The sequence below is a fragment of the Botryllus schlosseri genome, chromosome 9 (genome assembly GCF_051294905.1).
Source record: "Botryllus schlosseri isolate E-star chromosome 9, Bs_hap1, whole genome shotgun sequence".
Classification (NCBI taxonomy): domain Eukaryota; kingdom Metazoa; phylum Chordata; class Ascidiacea; order Stolidobranchia; family Styelidae; genus Botryllus; species Botryllus schlosseri.
In genome coordinates, this window is record NC_137244.1 from 25,545,511 (window position 1) to 25,568,515 (window position 23,005).

At 39.2% G+C, this 23,005-nt stretch overlaps 1 protein-coding gene across 1 annotated transcript; it reads right to left on the reverse strand.

The window, feature by feature from the left end:
- Positions 1-23,005, reverse strand: LOC145446343 (centrosomal protein of 120 kDa-like). The gene is made up of 20 exons (XM_080324608.1): positions 22,858-23,005; positions 22,110-22,266; positions 19,055-19,169; positions 15,676-15,817; positions 15,473-15,609; positions 15,162-15,344; positions 14,251-14,475; positions 13,528-13,662; positions 12,477-12,621; positions 11,579-11,726; positions 10,614-10,763; positions 9,749-9,946; positions 9,575-9,680; positions 8,641-8,763; positions 7,706-7,888; positions 7,473-7,585; positions 7,312-7,408; positions 6,379-6,573; positions 4,068-4,192; positions 1-758 (listed from the first exon to the last, which is right to left on the reverse strand). Exons 1-20 carry the CDS (start codon positions 22,898-22,900, stop codon positions 515-517), a joined length of 2,964 nt encoding a protein of 987 aa, XP_080180734.1. The 5' UTR covers positions 22,901-23,005; the 3' UTR covers positions 1-514.

The following is a 23,005-nucleotide window of genomic DNA, read 5'->3' on the forward strand; positions in this document are numbered from 1 at the left end:
TTTTAAAAATGTCTATATAATACAAAAGTTTCATAGCCGCAGTCAACAGTACAGGACAAACAAAAACAGATCACAGAATACGTGTAACTGAAAGACCCGCGCAAATATAGTCTGAAGACGCGTCGCCTGACTAAAAAAAAAAAAAAAATGCATTTTTATTGAAATAACCCCAAATATTTTAGGCTGGCACTCGTCCAACAACTAACAGAGAATTGGAAAGAACATTGTATATCAACAATCGTACACACATACAAGTTCTGGGTTTACTACCAAAGTCATTGACGATTACTCCTGGCGAGTGTCAGCCGAAAATATTCGCATTTATGTCAATACGAATACACTATTGACTATTCGATAGTATATTGAAATTGTGTAGCCTGTTTATTAATAAAAACGACGCACAGACACTTAACTGCTATCATATGATGAATCATCAAGCAATGGATCGAGACACAAGCCAACATCTATAGCACATAATTCAAATTCCATTTTTTATTCACAACAAACATCAAAACTACGATGACAGCGTTCTCTTTGCAATGGTATCTCGAATTTGCCTGTCCAATTCTTCGATGATGCGGTCCTGTTTGGAATAGACTCCGGTGCGTAGCAGAGTGTCTCTCTCTTCTATCAAACGGGCGACATGCTCTTCGGACGCGTCACTTGGTCGTATCAGGGGATCAGCGTTTTCGTTTGGCAGAGCCATGGCGATACCGATATCTGAGCGCTTTTCGGCGGACTGGTCTTTCGCTTTGATTCTGTGGAATAAAAGGCATTGATACAATCTGGGGTTGTCAATTTTTGTTGACTCCACTTGTGTATTGACTCGACTTGTACTCGAGTCATTGCGCACGACTCGGGTCGAGTCATATGACTCGAAACTAGAACGGCCAAGACAAACATTTCATTGTAACTTCGAAGAATAGTAAAGTGACCCCATGATTGGTATTTCGTCTATCAGTCCTGATACTTGGAAAATAGGGCCAGAAACTGTTAAAACTGAGAATAATTACTATTATGAATGCGAGCCATTCTATATCACTGGAGCAGAGTTGAAAAAGTGGGTTGAACATAATTGAACTTAAAACTGAACTGTGAACGCTATGACTCGCACTCGACCCTCTACTCAATGACTTGGACTTGACTCGGCTGTGAATTAAAAATGACTCGACTTGATTCGAGTCAAAACTAAAAATGTGAGATTGACTTGTGACTTGGTTACAACTCCGACGTTAAAACCCCTTTTATACAATTCTGCTTGGGTGATATCGAATGCCTCACATTCATAGTGTACAAATTTTCTTCATTTTACCAGTTTTTGGCCACATTTTTCAAGTATCAGTACTGATAGACGAAATACCAATAATGTGCTGACCTCACTATTCTTCGAAGTTCGAATAAACTGGCTTGGTAGCCCGAGTTTCTCTCAAGTCAATTCATTTTTCGTATTTAGGAAAAGCTTCTTGAAGGTACATAACTTCAATATACAATTGAATAGCATATTCATATTGAAATGAACCCGGATATTTTCGGCTGACACTCGCCAGGGGTAATCGTCAGCAACTAGTAGAGAATTGGAAAGAACTTTGTATGTGATACGATTGTTGACATACAATGTTCTTTCCGATTCTCTACTAGTTGCTGACAATTACCCCTGACGAGTGTCAGCCAAAAATATTCGGCTTCATTTCAATATGAATATGCTATTCCAGTGCTTTTCAACCTTTTTGAGCTCCATTCGCACTTTTTTTTGAAAAATAATTTCATTCGCACCAGTCAGCCGAAATTTAGTACACGAAAAGAAAATGAAGAAATTTATCACTTTTGTATTCGAAGAGCTTCTTGGAGGTACAGAGCTTAATTATTTTACATTCAGCGTATCGTATTATTGACTAATCAAGCACTAAAATCACTGCAGTAGAAAAATCACAGATATCGCACGCCCATTGTTCTCAAGAAATTCGTTGCAGTTTCCGGGGTATCGTGCAGTGATTTCCTTGAAAGCTTAAAGGGCGAACCCAAGAACAATATTCTCTCGCAACAATATCACTTTGCAACTAAATCCACATGTTACGTCATCGCGATGTAAATGTGCTTGCATTTAGAAAGCACAAAATAGTGAAACTGCACTTGAATCGTAGCATCAATGTTGCGACTAGCACCTTTGGTTCATTTTTCTGACAACATTCGAAAAGATGCTTCGCGTACTAAGGTATGTTAGATAGGGTTACCATACGTCCTCCTTTAGGAGGATTTGTCCTCCTTTTTTTTTAGGAATTTTGGTCAAATATATAGCAAAATTCGGCTGAGATGCCGTAAATCAGCACCGAAGTGACGCTCCGGAGGGTATTTCGGGAGCTGAGCGAAAGTTGACCTTTTTTTTTATTTTAGTCAACCGACTACGAAGTGGTAAAAATTTACCACTTTTTCAGGATTTTCCACCGGTATTCTGTGTTTGAAAATTTTGAAATAGTGTCCTCATTTCCCGATTCCAAAATATGGTAACCCTAATATTAGATGACTGGATGGTACGGTGGGCGTTAAAATCATGAATGCATTGCTATACAAACCCACACAATCCGAGTAATTGATGACTGTTGTTTATGGATAAGCTTAGGCTTCATTCACTTCTTATCTATGCAGTTCACAAGTCAGCATATCTTTCAATAACAATGTTCGGCATCCTTGTGTTGTCAAAGCCAACACTTTCACCTTCTTGAATAATTATTACTCACATAAGATTCTTGATTAACACACAGTTATATCGGCCTGGGTAGCCTACTGCGGGATGGCTCTTAGGTTAATCGTACAATATTGGAAAACTGACTGAAATAATGTCAAATTATCGTTACTATCCCACATATCGTTATACATAAAGAGTAATAAGGTTCAACAGTCTAATTAAGCCTAAATTAGGCTGCATAAGGAATATCGTAAGACATACGGCTTGGTGTATTCGATTTTGCTCTGCAGAGGGTGCTCACTGCTCATCTGCTCAAGCTAAACCGGTAGAGTGCGGAGTATTACAAAGTTTGTAGTGCAAAGGCGGTACGAACACGAACTAGGCAAACTTTTCCTCTGGATCAGCAAGCTTAGTGGAATCACCAATATGTTATATATAGGCCTATGCCTTTACGTGCGATCTAGACTTGGCCTGACATCATCAGTCCAAGAACAGGAAAGCGTGTCTAAGCCTAAATTGTGGAGTTCGCATTACAAACAGGCCATTGGACTGGTCAGTGTTCAGTAGATAAACTGCCCAGTGACTTAATAATTCGATGTGATGCAAGATAAATATTCATTGGACGTAAGACACTAATGTGCTTACACCAATTTTATTTAAAACAGCCTCTAATCCTTGGTTAGGTACACGAGTAAACAACACTTGTTATAGATCTAATGTGCTAATTGTTATAGTTGAAGAAACGCTAAATTCTGCTGTTAACCAATATGCATGTGTGCCAAAATTCCAATATTTTGCATTCAAATATGCCAAATGTCAACGCTGGCATCAGCTACTATTACCTACATTCCTACAAGGTCCGTATATATCCAATCCATACACGGTGGATGTTTCCGAGCAGGTGAGCAACCGATACCGATTGAACTCCTTCTTTTTTCCATGCAGTGACGTAATCCTCTCGCGAGGAAATATTATCTCCAACTTTGCATTATACACGCATCGGGAGCGTTCCTCACTTGTGAACTAGAAAAGCCTAGCTACCAACAAGTTTTTAGAATTGCTTCCAAACGACGAAATTTACGGGCTCACTGTACTTAATATCGTGTTTATTTGAATTAGTCCACGTCGGAAAAAGTGAGAAACATGAACAATTTTCATTCGCACTCATCCGGATTTTTCATTCGCACCACGCTCGTCATTCGCACTGAAATTTTTTTCATTCGCACTAGTGCGAACCGTCACACAGGTTGAGAAGCACTGTGCTATTCAATTGTATTAAGAAAATGACTCGAGTCAAGTTGATTCACCAAAAACTGACTCATGACTCGAGTCATTACGACGCTGCATGAAAATACCCCGCATTAACTTGTAATATATTTCAAACCTGTCCAGTTCCTGTCTTATTTCGAGCAGCTCTTTCTGCCCGCGCGAATTAGCGTCGCGTTCCTCGTCGGCCAGATAACGGGATCGCATCATTTGCAATTCGTCTTGTTGCCTTCGTAACGTGGCCTGAGAAAAATTTGCGGGCCGGTAAATACGCAATCGGAGCTGACAGCATACATCGGAATCGAGTCAATGAAAAAGTTCATCTTCTATTCCAAGACTTCTGTAAGAAACGCGCGTTGTCTACTAGCTTCGGCAGTAAGCAGATATAAACAGACTATAGTTTTTTACAAATTAGATTCAAATTGTAGCTACAGTTTTTTTCAAATTCGACCAGAATTAGAACTATAGCTACAGTTTATTTGCAAATTATATCAGAATTAGAATTATAACTATAGTTTTTTCCAAATTAGATTCGAATTTTAGATACAGTTTTTTCCAAATTCGACTAGAATTATAGTTACATTTTTTTTTTCAAATTAGATTAGAATTAGAATTATAACTATAGTTTTTTCCAAATTAGATTCGAATTTTAGCTACAGTTTTTTTGAACAGCTTCTTTGAGGTAAAGAGCTTCAATATACAATGGAATAGTATATTCATATTGAAATGAACCCGAATATTTTCGGCTGACACTCGTCAGGGGTGATCGTCAGCAACTAGTAGAGAATTCGAAAGAACAGCGTATATCAACAATCGTAACACAAAATATGACGTCACCAGCACGAAATGTCGAATACGAGAGCGTTCAATGTACTATTTTTAGATGATACACGAACTCTTTTTGTTGACACAGCCTTGGCTGGTGTATTTTGATAAAAGTCGACTCCAAGGCGCACAAATGAAAGTGTGAGCGACCCTTTCCGAGTATGCGAAATCTGTCGTCTCGGTCATTTTTCGCACAGGCGGGATTATCCAACAAGTGTTTGCCAATTGCAGAATTTATGGCCTTTGATTGTTCCGCATCAATCTTGAGCGGGTGAGTTAAGGGTGAGCTTTTCACCGAGCGTGTTCTAATGAATACAGGGACATGCTGATTTATGCGTTCCTGCAAGCGCTTTGACGTTCTTCCCACGTAGCCACAATCACAGTGGCACTTATATTCGTAAACTACATTGCTTTGCTGAAGTGCGGGTAGCACGTCTTTACGTGTTGCAGGGAGCAGTTGCGTTGTCGTGAAAATCACGTTGGTCTTCACTGTGTCGTAACACTTGTTGACCGCTGAAATCAATTGCTTTTCAAAGCGGGTGGAAATAGGCCCTATCCAAGGTAGATGGATGTGAGCAACCAAAATGTAGTTTACGAATTTAAGTGTCACTGTGATTGTGGCTACGTGGGAAGAACGTCAAAGCGCTTGCAGGAACGCATAAATCAGCATGTCCCTAGATTCATTAGAACACGCTCGGTGAAAAGCTCACCCTTAACTCACCCGCTCAAGATTGATGCGGAACAATCAAAGGCCATAAATTCTGCAATTGGCAAACACTTGTTGGATAATCCCGCCTGTGCGAAAAATGACTGAGACGACAGATTTCGCATACTCGGAAAGGGTCGCTCACACTTTCATTTGTGTGCCTTGGAGTCGACTTTTATCTAAATACACCAGCCAAGGCTGTGTCAACAAAAAGAGTTCGTGTATCATGTAAAAATAGTACATTGAACGCTCTCGTATTCGACATTTCGTGCTGGTGACGTCACATTTTGTGTTACGATTGTTGATATACACTGTTCTTTCGAATCCTCTACTAGTTGCTGACGATTACCCCTGACGATGGTCAGCCGAAAATATTCGGGTTTATTTAAATATGAATATACCATTCAATTGTGCAGTAATTTTTACAAATTCGACCAGAATTATAGTTAGTTTTTTTTTTCAAATTAGATTGGAATTAGAGTTATAACTACACTGGTTATTCCAAATTAGATTAGAATGATCGAGGAGCCTCTTGGAGGTACAAAACTTCAACAGAAAATTGAATAATACATTGATATGGAAATAAATCAGAATATTTTTGGCTGACACTCGTCAGCGACTAGTTTTAGAATTTCGAATAATCGAGGCTCTGTGTACTATTTTTAGCAGAGCACAGCCTAGGTTGCCATATTTTGATAAAAGTCGACACAAAAATACATTCGTCTTGTCTTCTTTCATTCTTCCATTTATGTGCCTTGAAGTCTTTTATAGTATACGAAAATATCAAGGTTATTTCAATATGAATATATTAGTCAATTGTATAAGAACATAATTGTTGTTTGTTACACTCTTTGATTAAAGATACTATTTCACATTATTAACAATCTGCACGACCCACCATGGCTCGTTCTTGCTCCTTCTGCTTGAGCCTGGCCAATTCCTTGAGAGCGCGCCCCCACTGTTGCTTGTAATGCAGTTTGGATTTGCTCACGGTTTCAAGCTTCCTCTCCAGTTCGTTCTTTTCCAAAGTGAGAAGCTGCAGCTCAGACTGAACTCGAACTTCAGGCAAATTCGTTTGTTGCAATTTGAAGGCCTTGAAGGGGAAGAGGTTGTCGATGTTATGCAATACGTCTTGTAGAACAGTAAATATATACAACGAATTTTCAATAAGAATCCGATGTATTTCATCGTCAACAGCAGAATCTCTATAAGATTTTTTAGGGGTTCGCACTAAAAATAGGTTAATGGGACTAGCACCTCAACAACGATATCTCAGAAAGTGCTGCCTCATTACCATGAAATTTTTACAACTGCTAGGTGTCGCAATGCTGTAAACAAAATATCACAAATTGTAGTTCCAGCCAGGATTGTAGGATTATGTGCAAATCATCTTGAAAAAATTAAGTTTTGAAATATCATGATTCAATTTTCTTTCAAAAGTTTGCTGTGAGGTTCTGTAACTCAGACCATTGTAGGCCTAACGAAAATTAGGTCGTTGGCTTTTGCGAAACACACAAGTATGTCATCTACAACAAAAATATCGTACAAATTTTCAGTTTATGATGAAGCGATATAACGAAATTTTACGATAGAGAATAACACTATTGAACATTTTCGCAGAAATATAAATCACCAACAGTATGCCCACTGCTCAGTACAATTGAAATTTTGCAAGTTTTACTCATTTTTTTGGTGAGATAAGCGGCCATAACGCAAGACCAGAGGTATCATGTTGAAATACCCCCCACCAAAAATAAAAACATTGGAAATTTTGTGTTATTTTCAAATTTTATAGGTTCTAGTCCCCATAAATCCATGGTGAGTCGGTCACCTCAAATTTCTGCTCCAATGTCGCGTATCTGCGGTCTGCATCGTTCAGTCGCGACTTGAGTTTGGCTTTATCGTCTTCCAAGTCGGAAATGCGCGACCTTGAAACACAGAATGGGGATTTGGGCACATATCCGATAGTAAGCGCGTTTTTAGAACTCGTACCTTTCCAGCTGTACTTGCCGTACGCAATCCTCTTTCATTCTGGCCCCGGATTCTTTCGCCTGAGACAGGAGTTGCTCACGCTCACGTTGGACTTCGTTACGGAGTCTCAGCAACTGGAAAACAGAAAACAAATCGATTTGAATTGAATATTGTATTCATATTGAAATGAGCTCGATTTTTTCCCAAAATTTCATATCTCAATATTCTCTCCAATTTTTTTTAATCAAAATCACCTCTTGCTCGTTGTGCCGCACTTGCTTCTCTCGCGCCTCGACGTCGGTCAGTGATTTCCTCAATTTCGTCTCCAGCTGACCGTATTCGGACAAGGTCTTGGCCAACATGGCCTCTCTCTCCTTGTCTCTCTTCTGCCATTCCCTCGCCAAGTTCTGCATGTGCGCAATCTCCTTCTCTCTCAGCTAAAAACAAAACGGGTACCGTTAAGAGGTGGTCAGTAGTGAAGTTTTTTGATTTTTTGGTGACTCGAATTTAATTGAGTCATTTTTTCAAATGGTAAAATGACTCGACTCGAGTCAATTTTCGTATTGACTCGACTTGTACTTGAGTCAATGTGCATGACTCGAACCTAGTCATATGACTCGAGACTGTGATGGCCAAGACAGAAATTTCATTGTAACTTCGAGAATTAGCAAAGTTACTGCATCATTAATATTTTGTCTATCAGTCTTGATACTTGAAAAATAGGGCCAGAAAGTGGAAAATTACGATATCATGAATGCGAGCCATTCTATATCACTCAAGCAGAGTTGAAAAATGTTGGTTGAACTGTAAACTGACCAGTGAACATAACGACTTGGACTCGGACTCGAGTCAAAACACTATGACACGGTGGTGAATTGAAAATGACTCGACTCGAGTCAAAACAATAAAAGTAAGATTGACTTGTGACTGGGAACCTTGTGAATTGGTTACAACCCTGGCAGAAACAAGTTTTGGGTTGAGTTAGCAAAAATTGCAAATAGTTTAGGCCCAGTTCAGAATTGCCGTGAGAACCGCGTGATACAGCCTCCGTATCATATTATCTGATATATTATCTGAACCGCGTGATACAGCCACCGTATCATATTTTCGAATATTCTACTCATCCGTGATGTCACTAAATAACTCCGATTAAATAAATTCGAAAGCTGTGAAGACATGCCGCCATTACCTTGTGTTCAAAATCATGTTCCTGTTGCTCTTTCCAAAGCTCGAGCTCCACGGCAGCCCCGTATTCTGCGGACTTGCGTTCGTCTTCAAACTGAGGCCGAGAGGGAGCCTTCTCTCCCGCAGGCTGACATTGATAAACAACCTCAAGTTTTATTCAAGGTCCGTCGGTTCAACACAGATTTGAACATTGTGTGATTAAACTGATTATGCGAAATGCCGGTAATTTAATTCTAATCTAATTTATGAAATCTTTCTATGATCCGATTTTAATTGTAATCCAATTTCAGGTTAACCTGAAAATGCTGCTGGTTAACTGTATAGTGCGAAACAAGACAAGCTTGCTGTACATACATTTGTTATTCTCATGCACATAAGAATGAATTGATATTAACAAATCTTCATTCAATGTACAAGTTTTCGCGAATTCAGTAACTGTGCAGCTATACCTTTAGTTGTCATCTAATTTGGAAATAACTGTATAGCTATAATTATAATTCTACTCCAATTTGGAAAAAAAAACTTCGTAGCAATAATTCTAATTTGAATCTGATTTGAAAGCTGAAAATTTTCCAGTTGTCAAGTCTGCATACAGCGGTCAATTCTCAAAAGTCTAACTTGCACAATGCACACGATTGATTGTGTTTGATACTTTGGTGTGATTCTCCTTCTTGAATTTACTTATCACCAATAGCTTCTCCATATGAATTCATATGAAGTGAACTGAATTTTTGTTGCATTTCTTTCCAATTATGAACTTAATTCAATTTCCGAGTTTTTACGAATTCAGTAATTCTAATCTAATTTAAAAAAAATACTGTGTAGCTATAATTATAATTCTAATATAATTGTGAAAAGCTGAAAATATTCTGGTTGGCCGACTTTGCCACGAAGAACAATATTCAGCAAAGTCACACCATTACTATTCACAATTTTACCTCGGCACTTCTTTTTTGATTTTTCATGACAACAGTTCTCTCATGAACCGGACCCAAATTCTCCAGCACCATCGCCACGTTCACATCGGCCACTTTGGTCTCGGACCTGAGTATCAAAATACACTTACGATAAAAAAATGTAATAGAACACGCGATAAGCCAATATCGACCAACCCTTGCACGGAGACCAGAGGCAGCTTGAGATGAGTTGACAATCTCGAGCAAAGCTTTCCTTTCCCAGCTTGCAAGTCGTTTAAAGCGAACTGGGTCGGTTGTTCGCGTAAAATAGCTTGTAGCGGAATAGCGGCGTTGGCCACAAGCATATTGCCGCTATCTTTATCGGCGTGCCACAATTCCACTATGAGAGGGGCTCTGTGGAAAAAAATAGTGATTAATATTTGATGGAGGTACATAACTTCAATGTGGAATTGAATATTATAATCATATCAAAATAAACCCAGAGTATTTTCGAATTTCTTTGGGAATCTCTACTGGTTACCAGGGTTGTAACCAAGTCACAAGTCAATCTCACTTTTATAGTTTTGAGTCGAGTCAAGTCAAGTCAATTTCAATTCAGCACCGAGTCACGTTCGAGTCCAAGTCAGCTAGTAAAGGTTCGAGTCCGAGTCATAGTGTTTTGACTCAAGTTCAAGTCAATATGTTCACTGTTCCGTTTTTCCCACTTTTTTCAACTCTGCTCGAGTGATATAGAATGGCTCGCAATCATAATATTATCATTTTCCTCAGTCTCAACAGTTTCTGGCCCTATTATCCAAGTATCAGGACTGATAGATGAAATACCAATCATGTGATGACTTTACTATTCTTCGGAGTTACCATGAAATGTCTGTCTTGGCCGTCCTAGTCTCGAGTCATATGACTTGGTTCGAGTCATGCACAATGATTCTAGTACAAGTCGAGTCAATACAAAAATTGACTCGAGTCGAGTCATTTTACGCATTTGAAAAAATGACTCGAGTCAAGTCGAGTCACCAAAAAATTGTGACTCGAGTCGTTACGGCCCCGCTGCTTTGCTTACCTGCTAAAAGTGTTTTGAAGCACGGTCTCAGCGCACGCAAAGTCAAACGTACACAATGATTGGGGTAAAGTTGTTTCGATCCTTTTCGGCACTTCGACGGGTGGGTGAGTCAGAACGGGGGCGGCGCTTCCGAAAAACGGATAGGAATATCTGAAATATAAACCGGAATAAAAATACAATTGTAATTCTAATCTATAATGCAAAAGATAAAAAATTTCAAGTTGCCCAAAGCTTCTAATTAGGCCTATGTCAGTGGTTCTCAACCTTTTTATATGTAGGAGCGGCATTTCAAACTTCAGAGTACATATGGAGCCGCATGAAAACACTCGAGTAGGCTATATATAACAGAAATTCAAAGGTAGCTAGCCTACCTCTGGATCGCACCATCTAGCTAATTCAAAAGCATGCACATAGACTTCTATAGATTCTATATCGGTTATTTTAGCATTGATAGACGCAGATTGGCGAGTGCTATACATTGAAATAAACTTAAAATAGATATCAGTGCTACATCATACTATTATGTCGTTATGCCATAGTTCCTCATACATTCCAGCACCTAATGCAGATGTTTGCAGAGGATTATACGCTGAGTAATATTGGACTAAATTTACTCTTCACAGAGACGATATATAAAGGTCTATGACCAGCAGAACTCAAGATATATCATTGTCTGACGGTGTTCATCCATGCGTTCGACGCTAGTCTGCGAGAATTCTCTTTCCCAGTTTACAGAAGCGGCCTTGGACGGCTTTCGACATAACTAATATCTCTCATTCATATAAAGACATTGACTGTAACTGTTCACAGAAACGCACAATAATTGTAGTCTATTATATTTTTGTGGCATATTGGAGATCAATCAGAGGCGGAAGAAGGCTACCTTGGAGCCGCGGTTGGTAATCACTGGTCTATCTGGTTATACCGCACAAAAACAATGAAAAATCAGCGAATCTGCATCTTACTTCAAGTACGCGTTACAGACGAACGGAAGATCGACATTCATCAGACTTTGGAATTGAAGAGAGAACTTGAAATGGACGGATTGCGGCGGAATCACAGGATGCGTCGAAGTGGTCGTCGAAATCTCAGTAGCTTCCGTTGCTTGCGAAACTGCAGAAGTTTAGATCGATTAGCGTCAGGGTTGTAATGACTCGAGTCGTGACTTGACTCGAGTGGCGATGTTTTGGTGACACGACTTGACTCAAGTGATTTTTCAACTGCGTAAAATGACTCAACTAGCGTCAATTTTTACATTGACTCGACTTGTACTCGAGTCATGACTCGGATCAAGTCATATGACGCGAGACTTGGACGGCCAAGGCCGACATTTCCTTGTAATTTCGCAGAATAGTAAAGTTATCACACAATTGGTATTTCGTCTATAAGTACTGGTACTTGAAAATGCGACTAGAAACTGTTAAGTGAGGAAAATTAGTAAATTATGAAGTTGAAGCATTCGATATCACCAAAAAGAGTTTTAAAAAGATGGTTCAACAAGATTTTAACTCAAAACCAAACAACGAACGCAATGACTTAGACTCGGACTCGAGTCAAAACACGATGACTCGGACTCAGCCCCCTGCTCGCTGACTTTGGACTCGGACCAGACACTGTGGTGAATTGAAAATGACTCGAGTCAAAACTATAAAAGTGACATTGACTTGTGACTCAGAACCTTGTGACTTGGTTACAACCCTGTGTAGAACCATCATTATATTTTTCTACAAGATCCATACTCGTACGATGTCACAATAAGTGATACTTGAATACTTGACAAAAAGTCTAATACTTTATTTGCAATCGAATTGATCATGCCACACTTTTACAAGAACTATAGTTCAGACGAAAAAAACACTTTACCTGGATCAGGAGTTTTGCGCGAATCTGCGTTGTCCTCTGTCATTTTCCTCCCATCACGAAAACCCTGGTCATGAGCAGGCTTTCTGCGTGGCTTAGGCTGGGCTTCGTAGCTCAGATCTGGGCTTGATGTATGTCTCGGGTCGTCCTGAAAAAATTAATCGTACATTATCTCCATGCATAAATCCTAACAAGAGCCGGACCGATATCCGATTTTTGAGTCAATACTGATAAGACAGGCAAATTAGCACCTTCACTGATATCTATTCGGCCGATATTCAAAAGATACAACGTCTAGCTAAAGGGGCATTTCAAAAACTTCTCTGCATTCATGTGAACAGCTTTTATCAAAATACACCAGCCAAGACTGTGTCAACAAAAGTAGTTCGTGTGCCATCTAAAAAGAGTACATTGAACGCTTATTCAAAATTTCATGCTGTTGACGTCATATTTTGTGATACGATTGTTGATATACAATGTTCTGTTCAATTCTCTACTAGTTGCTGACGATTACCCCTGACGAGTGTCAGGCGAAAAAATATTCGGGTTCATTTCAATATGAATGTACTATTCAATGGTACATTGAAGTTCTGTACCTCCAAGAAGCTCTTCAAATATCACTTGACACAATTTCAATCAGTAGAAGCAAAGTTATTTGAGTTTTTCATTAACAATTCTGGGATTACCCGCCGTCCAGGCTATTTTTGCGAATCCAAAATTTTCAACTGCAATAACTTCGCTTGTACAAGTTGGAAGTAAGCAAAAATTGGTAAGCGTCGTTCTTTTAGACAGCTTGACAATTTCATTGGTTTGAAAGTAGAATTTAAAATTTTCCAATTTTTTTATAATAAATTCAAAATTTTCAGACTCCTGAGCGTTGCCATCGAGCTAAATTTGGCATGCAGCGTTTTTTAGGCAACCAAACAATTTAATCAGTGAATCCCCAGAATCCGGGAAAAAAAAAAAAATTTGAACAACCCTGCAGGCTACAGCGCAGTGATACTGACACGTTGAACAAATGAATGGTTGCTAGGAATCAATGTTAACGACTCACCGCAGGCTTGAAAGGAGATTCGTTTTGACGAGTCGTTGTTTTCTTGCCGACTGGATTCTCCTTTTCTGGCACTTCCTGCGGGGCGATCGATGGCGAACCCAAAAGTGGATTCTCAATTCCCTTGCCATCCGGACTCTGCAATATCACCAAAAGAACATGTCGAATCTATCAATACATGGTAGAGCGTTCCACCATAAATAAATACGCAGTCTGAATATCGATCGAATTAGTTGAGGAAAAGCAGTCACTCATGGCTTGTTTGAAAGATGACATCTCTGTCGCAGTGAATAGCATATTATATTCACACTAGGTATAAGCTGTGGACTCTATAAGGAAGTAACCAAAACATGTACAGTTTTACAACAAGGTTATCTCGTCTTCTTGATTATATACACGCTCCGTTGAGCTGCTCCCGTTTTGCTTCGTGGCGTAGTTGGTTAGGCGTTGAAATTCTGAATCCAACGATATATTACTTGTTTGTTTCGAATCCCATTGAAGTCGTGTTTTGCATTTTCAAAAAGTGAAGCAAATTCTTTCGGAAAAACCTGACTCGACTCGGTGATGAATTGAAAATGACTCAACGTGACTCACCATAAAAGTGAGATTGACTTGTGGCTTGGTTACAGCCCTGATATTGACTCGGTAATATTGGCGACTCAATGTAATCAGTCTGGCTCTAGTAGAGACACCATCAACATTAAAAGGGACAGCAACACAACAAACCATGGGAACCACATCTTCTCTTTTTAAGCATATCGAAACTCCGACTTTAGCGCTAGCACCAGCTTGGGTCGACCCAGTGGGTATAATGATGAACGCGTCTTCGATAACGGCCGGTTTCAGATTGAGGTCTTTTGAAGGTTCTTTGAACAAGGCGCTCAGCGGAATGTCGGCAGAACCGAACGAGTGGTCATCCGAACAGAGGTGGATTTGTAGGTTTCCACATGGCTGGAAAAGTGATTTAGGACTTCAAACACCTCTAAATGTCAGTAGGATTGTCCAAAAATTAATTTTTTCCCCAGATTCCGGGGATTACACTGTTAGGTTGCCTAGAAAAGCTACACACCAAATTTGGCTCGATTTCAATGGGCAGATGTGAATGCACAGGAGTTTGAAGATATAAATTTATTAAAGAAAATTGAATTTTTTTTTTCATTTCACTGTCAACCCCATGAAATTGGCGAGTGGTCTAAAAAAACGATGCAAAACAAATTTGACACAATTCCAACCCATAGAAGTGAAGTTATTTCAGTTTCCAGTCATAATTCTGGGATTATGTTGTCAAAAAACGATACAACAAATTTAGCTATTGTACTTCAATAACTTAGTTTCTACATGTGGAATTGAGCAAAATTTGTTATGCATGATGTTTTTTTTGAAACAACGGAACAATTTCATGGGGCAGCCAGCAAAATTTGAAAGAAAATTTATGTTATTTTTTTAAAATACTGACAGTGGACAAATCTACCTTTTGAAACTTATTGACTACTTTTCGGATTTTCAGAGTTTTGACATGTCCTTTAAATTTCTACTTGTACGGTACTTGTAGTTGACTACGAATTTACGACATTACTTCTATTTGGGTAGCAACGCTGACTACTTTGACGTGATCTACTTCACAATATCACACATACCTGTGAAAAGTAGGACCGCAGAGCCAAAGGCGAACTTCGCAATCGCACCGACGCCCTTTCCGGCAAAAAATCGGGATTTAGTAGATTTGAAAATGGGTCGTTTGCCACGTCGTTCCCCAAAAGTGTGTAGTAGAAGAAAAACTCTGTGTTGGCTTTCGCCAGCATTTTGTCGGACGAAATAAGCTGTTGAAACCAATAAAAATAAATCATCATTTCATATTAAACGATACTCTAATACTAAAAGCCTAATACTCAATTCAAAATTGAATCACTCAGACCTAATCACCAGCAGTACGCATACAAACTCTTACCTGTTCCAAATTAGCAGCAAACGCCACCGTAACTGACAATACAAACATATCTTTGCAATATTTCGGATCACCAATTTGAAAATATCCCTCGTCCTTTTCCAAAACTGGAATTATTTCCTTTTTAGGCGAGCCCGTCACTGGAAATAGATTAACACAGTTGAATACGTTAATGATTTCTCAATCTAACATTATGCAACAGTTACGTTTTTCAATCCTTGGCGGGGCTTCGCGAGCTTTGAACGCATTCTCTTGAGAAGGGTGATCGTCTTCCAGCGCCATTCCTATTTTAATAGCTGGCTTCATTCGTGAGTACTTACTGCTCAGTAAGTTATACCATTTGGCGCCCTGTAATATCAGTAGGCAAATGAGAGATGTTACATATAATATGATAAATGTATCCGTGAATATCAAGGTTAATGAAACGGGAGAGCTTTTTGTTGGTACAGAACTTCAGTACACAATTGAATAGTATATTCATTTCGAAATATACCTAAATATGAATGGGCGAATTTGATTAATGATACAGGAATAAATAACAAAACATAATTTTGGTATGGAATTATATCTGGGTAGGCTAACCAAGTAACAAAGTTCCGAGACACAAGTCAGTTTTGCTTATATAGATTTGACTCAAGTCAAGTTGAGTCATTTTCAATTCACCACCGAGTCAAGTCCGAGTTCAAGTCAGGGAGAAAAGGGTCGAGTCCGAGTCAGAGTGTTAAGGCTCGAGTTCAAGTCATACTGTTTACTGTTCAGTGTCGAGTTTAAGTCAGGTTCAACTAATTTATGTGAAACTCTTGGGTGATATCGAAGGCCTCGGATTCATAATATAGGCTTACTCATTTTTCTCACTCTAAACTAGGGTTAGTTCGGATATCAATAATTTTTACTATCCGGATATTTGAAATTTATCTAACCGGTTAACCGGATAACTACTGCTAAGTGAGACAATCGATTTCACGAGGTTTGCATGAAAAATATATTGTAAAATCATTACAGTTTTGTTGTGGATCTACGTACACGCGCAGTACGAGCAAATGCGAGAAAAAAAAACACGCAAATTTAATGTTCACTGCTTCTGCAACGCCCTCCTTATGAAGCACAATGCATCAATTGTGGAATCCTGAAGACGGGAACGGAGTTTTGTAACGAAGAGTCCACATGTACTGAATGCTCTTTCTGCTTCCACAGAAGTGGGCTGAATTGTAAGCAGCGCTTCGTAGAGAGTCTGAAGGTTGGCAGGTCGTTTCCCAGACGCTTCAAAGACTTCACATTCCTTCTGGACCATTTTTCTGTTTAGGTTTGATGGACTACTAGAAGGACGACTAGCTGATACTGGAATTGATACCGACATAATAGCTCGCTCTAATTCGTCCTTGAGAGATTCACGTGATGATCCTCTACATTCCGTGGTAGAAGCGAGAGATATCAACTGGCTGTGTTCTCTAGGACCAGGCTTTGCTACCTCAATCAACTTTTGCATTAAGGTTGCTGCAAGAGCATACATCTTGTTTCTGTTTCCGTATTCGCCAAATGTATCAAGCTTGCTCTCCATCAGAAAATTAGGATCATGCAAATATTCAATTAGATGAACCAGACATGCATCTCTTCTTTCCTTGATCCTTACCTCAAGATGAGACTTGAGAGATGTTGAGTATGCAGAATTAGAATCGGAAAGAGATTCAAGCACAAATTCGTGAATCCGCTCCGCGGTTAGAAGTGTAGCGTCCCTTCTGCAAAGTCCATCTACAGCATGTTTAATTGGTGCAAGCACATCAATCAGATCATAGAGAATCTTGATTTCCGCGTTCGTAATGGTAATAGAAGTTCCAATCTCAACAAGAGCCATTCTGATGCATTTTTCTGCTCTTACAAATGTTTTAATCATCTCTAAAAGACTGTTCCATCTGGTCTTTGAATCTAGAATTAAGTTCAGCTCTGTATTCAATTGTGCTTGGATATGCTTTTGCAGAATTTCGTTCTTGAGAGAACTTTTGCGAAACATTTTGACCACTGTTCTTACCTTGCTTATCACTTCCACAACAAACCACTGAAGTTCTACACCGGTTGTCTCAGTCTCTACTGGATCTATATCAACTTCATCAGCTTCTTCCATCTCCTCTTCTGAAAAAAATTCTGAATCAGATCCAGTATTACTACTTTCCCCTTCTTTCTCTAATCCTTCAATGAGATTTTTCCTTGCGTACAAGAAGTCAGTTACTGCTAAATGATAACCATGCGCAAAGCAGAGCTGGTGGACGCAACAAATCATTCTTCCAAAACTCTTCATCACACTGGCTCCATCTGTCGTAGCTGCAACAATGTCTTCCGTCTTGAGGCCAAACTCCTGCAATCTTTCTTCCACCAAATTCGCTACTCTTTCAGCTGGAAGAGAACCTTTGATTCTTACCATTCCTAAATTAACGGGGTCTGAATCATAGTGCAGGTTTAAGTTCATGTATCTTCTGCTTCTTGTGCTTGTATATTCATCAAGAGTGACAGAACAGAACTTTCCAGTCTCTTTTTTTATTTCAATTTTTTCCTTTGTATCTTTTTTCAGTGTTTGAAAAAATATCATGATAATACTTCTGACATTTTGCACCGTTTATGGTAGCTTGTACCCTCTTGCTAAAAATGCTCGTCTCAGCTGCTTACTAGTAGCTATAGTGTTGAAAGATATTCTGTCCACAGCTGCTAGCTCTGCAACAACCCTCTCCAGTGACTCTTCGGTAGGCTTAAAATAGCTTTTAATCTTGCTAGTACCTGCGGAATATTTGTTAGTGTTCTCCAAGGAAACTTGCTGTTTTGCTTTCTTTGTGTCAAGAACAATCTTATGTTTTAAACCAAGGTGGTTTCTCATTGCTCCTGTAGATCCACCTTTACAAGATATTGTGCTTTCGCAGGTTTCACATTTTGCCCTCTCACCATTTCTTGATCTTAGAAAGTAGCCCCAAACTGGATTATCACTTTTGAAACGTTTAAATTCCGTCTCTTGAATTCAGTCACTTCAAGCTAGCTTGTAGTCGAAGCCTTTCAACTGACACTTCACAGAATTTACCTTCTAATGAGAATGCAGTCTTGTATTAATAGAATCATCCATTATGCTTTTTTGTATTCAAAGAATCATCCATTATGCTTTTTGTATTAAAAGAATCATCCATCATGCTTTCTTGGTGACATGATAGTGACTTTCACTCATCCATTTTTAGGAGTTCCGGTACCGTAGTTAAAACACTTAAAAGTGTAAGGTAATAGAAGTGTGAACTAAGGTTTAATTGCGTTCAGCGGAAGTGCGCCTCTTACGTAACAAAGAATGTCCAAACTTATTAAAAAGTGTAAAACGCATTAGCAACGATAATCTTTTATCCGGTTAACCGGCGGAATAGTATCCGGATATCAGATAGAAAAAATACCTGCGGTTAACCGGTTAACGGTTATCCGGATAATCCAACCCTACTCTAAACATGTTTATTCGGGTTCCTTTCAATATGAATGTATCACACAATTCTATATTGAATTTCTGTACCATAAGAGTATCTTCAAAGTTTTAGGAAATTAATGGAAGGGGCTATCATTTCAAACCTGTGGTTTCTGTTGTGCCAGTCTAAGGTCCAACAGGACATATCCGATCTGTTCTCTAACTCCATTTGATATGTTTACAGCGTAGCACTGAAGTTTTATTGGTGTTCTTTGCATTCTGTAAAGCAATGTAAGGGTTTGTGTCAGTTGGAAATATTTTTCAACTTCCATGTCAGTTGATCCAGGCCATGCAACCCACCATCTCGGATTGTCATGTAAATTGGTACGCTTACAAAACAGGTTTTTCTAATTCCAGGAAACAAAACTTCATCAAAATCGGTCGACTAGAACCGACGATATGGCCATTCAAAAATTGCTATTTCTGTGGTACTTGCAATTGAAAATGACATTACGCGTGATCAGTGGCGGCTCGTGACAATATCGGGTGGTGGGGCAAGGGCTGCGAGCGACTTTTATCAACATGACGTCACAATGGCGTTTTCCAACGTAAAAAAGTAACTTTATGATGGTCACATGAATTTCCCGACAACAGTGATTTTAACGTAGGTGCCGCGAGAGGTTTGCCGGTGAGCCGTGACTTGAAGTGTGGTAACAAATGTTTTATTCATTTATTTTTAATCAAAGGATTATTTTACAAAATGTACGTGAACTAAGAATCGTCCCTATGCCACGAATCAAGTATGAGGTCATCCTTAGTAGCGTGCGTTTTGATTTCATGGTAGAGTTATAGATTACGCAAATCGATAGACCCTAAAATCCGACCGTCACCCCAAATTCGAAATCCGGATCCAGTCCGGCCAGGTAAAAAAACATTGAAATCCTGCTCCGGCTCCTGAACCGGACTGTGGCCATCTCTGGTTACGACCAGGTGATAATAGGCAACCAAAGCGGAGGCACCCGGCGTACGATTGGATCAATAGACTGGACAACTTCTAGACCTCTCATTTTCGCTCTAAAGGCAACTGCGTAAACTACGTACGGAATAAAGATTCAATACGATTCATGTTCGCACTTGACTTGACCTGACTAATTCCAATGACTAGAACTCGAGAGATTGCGTAAGCCTAACTGGAAAGGTCAACGAGTTCGGACACATAGGCAATTGTTATCTCATAGATTGGGCATGTCATATTGAATCCAGAACATCAATTTGAATGGTCTTTGAAGAACTAAGGACAGCAGCCTCGGAACTTCGGTCTCGGAACAACATTGGACATTTTGGCCTTGAAACTGGAGACTGTGACACAACACATACGGTTTACTGTCTATAAGTCTGCTGCGAAATCGCCGTTGGAAAATATATTAATATATAAATACATGAATAAAAGCCGTAACTTAGTATACTGTTACAAGAAATCATCGAGAAGTAGCATACGCAATCTCACAACCCATTCCTGTATGGTACACTGTCAAAATCAATGCAAACAGACGAACACCGAACTTTGAGTAAAATAGATCGAGGAATAGGCTGATCGAATGATCAGCTGTTAGCCGACATCGAAAATGAAATAGCTATCGCAATTGACAGGGGATTGTAAGCAAATGGTTTGAAGGCCACAATTTCACAGTGAAATGGACATTGGCGAACATAAAATTATGTGAATATTTGAATGTAAACCGAGAATCTTGGTTAGCTGTTTCATGCGATCATCATGGAAATATCATCACCGATCTCGTTATGGAACGCAGACTATAGATTAGCACAGACCGACACCGGCTTTTGCGTGAGATCCGCAATGACGTAGGTAGGCTAAGTATCAGATCAGCGCGCATCTCTACCATACTCGACCTCGAAAACGAAATAACTGCCTCAATCATTGAGTGTCAACTTTAAGACTTGGCACCGCGTTCGATACTAAAATCAAGACATACCGTGTGAAAGCTCATGACAGATCTAGGTATGGAACATCGTTAAAATCAATAGAGACCAATAACGGCTTTTGCGTAAATTTGTTGGCGATAAATGAAGAGTCAGCTCTTACTCGACTTTGGAAACGAAATTACCACCCACATAGTTCAGTGACAAACTTAAAACTTGTTACAGCGGTCGATACTAACACTTACCGTGCCAAATGTCATGACCGATCTCGGTATAGAACATCGTCAAAATCAATGGAGACCAATACCGGCTTTTGAGTAAAATCTGTTTGCTGTACCATGTACATGATAGATCAGCACACACTGAACTTCGGAAACGGAATTACTACCATTATCTTTAAGTAGCAAGCCTGAAACTTGGAGCAGTGTTAAATACTACCTTCACGACATATCATACCAAGTTTCAAGAATTATCATGGTGCAAAACACCGTCAAAATCGACCTATACCAGCAAAGGTCGACTCAACGCATATTACGGTAACCGAGTTCAGATATAGATACGATTGTTACATCACACCTTAAGGGCGAGTAGGCATATTTGCCCCGGTTGCTCGGCCATTTTACGAATAGGAGAGAGTAAATCACCGTTTCTTTATTGTGCGCGGCTTTGAGAGAATAGATAGTGAAAGCTTGTTATGAGCGCTACCGGGGCAAGTCCCGGCTAGGCATTCACAAAGCGAAAACACAGAAGAGAATTCGATTTTCGCAGAGACTTCGCTATGTATGGGCGTTTGCAAGCGAAAGCACAAGAAGAACGCGGGTTTCGCTGTGATCTCGGTATATATTGATTGCTGTGCGTCTATAAATGGTTAAATTGTTATTGAACAGAATTTTAGGTGGGGCAATGCCCCAGTTGCCCTATAGGACGAGCCGCCACTGCGCGTGATTGATTTTTAAAGTTACAAACAAAATCATGGGGTCAAAAGGTCTAACTTTGCAAACTCGGGAGTCAAACAAGGGGAAAAAGTATTAAGTAGGATGTAAATGACCAAGTGTGAAAGTGTCATCCTGAACAATCTCAATTTGACCAATCATTGTGTATTGCGTGTATAAATTTTTGACATTTTTTCGTTCAAGTTAACCTATTTTGATCAAATATTTTTCTTAAAATCAAGAAAAAAGGTGTTGTAAGCATATCGATTTTAATGAAAATCAGAGACATTGAGTTACATTTTGCCGTTTTTCTGGATGACTTGGCGTGACAAGATTATAAGCATACCTGTGCTGATGCAACGCTTTTTTATCGAGCTCCCACGCTAGCTCTGTGGTGAAATTGGGAGAGCTGGTGTGCTCGACGGGGTCGGTACAAAGTAATTCTCCATCAAATCTGCATTCTGAAACTATTTGAAACTTGCTCCTGTTTGGAAAGTTCCGACCTGCAAGAAGACGAGGATGTGTGGTCAAAATCAGCATCAAAATCTAAAATATTACGATACAGTCATTATGGTCACAATTTCTGGTGATATCCAAAATAGAACAATACAGTCCTTAATATGGCTACAAATTTGGTGATACGATTGTTGATAAATAATATTCTTTCCAATTCTCTACTGGTTGCTAACAATTACCCCTGACGAGTGTCAGCCGAAAATATTCGGGTTCATTTCGATATGTCCTAGAGTCCTACTATTCAATTGTTGCACTTTTGTATGTCATTAAGGTTTACAACGACATCGAATTTGAATTAGACCCGTGGTCTAAGTAACAATTCGCACATGAAATGTTTGATTACTTTTTTGGTCCGACAGATGACAAGTATAGATAAAATTACCATCTTGTTGGATTTCACTTGTTAATGTTATAATTAAATAAAATTTAAAAATTTATTAGTCAATATCAATGAACACGTCTGTATCGTTTTTCTTTTCAGGCAACCTAACAGTTTCATGGGGTAGCCAGAAAAATTTGAAAAATTCTTATATTTATTTCAAAACAAAAAGTCTCAATACCGTAGCGCATATATTTACCCTCAAGAATTGACACGACCACAAGGTAGAGATCCTTCTGCATATTGTGTGAGTCTGCTGAGCGTCAAACAAACTTAAATAACCTCGGGTAAAATAGCATACTGAACGAAAAAACACAATCGGTTAACTGTTAGAATGATCACCATGT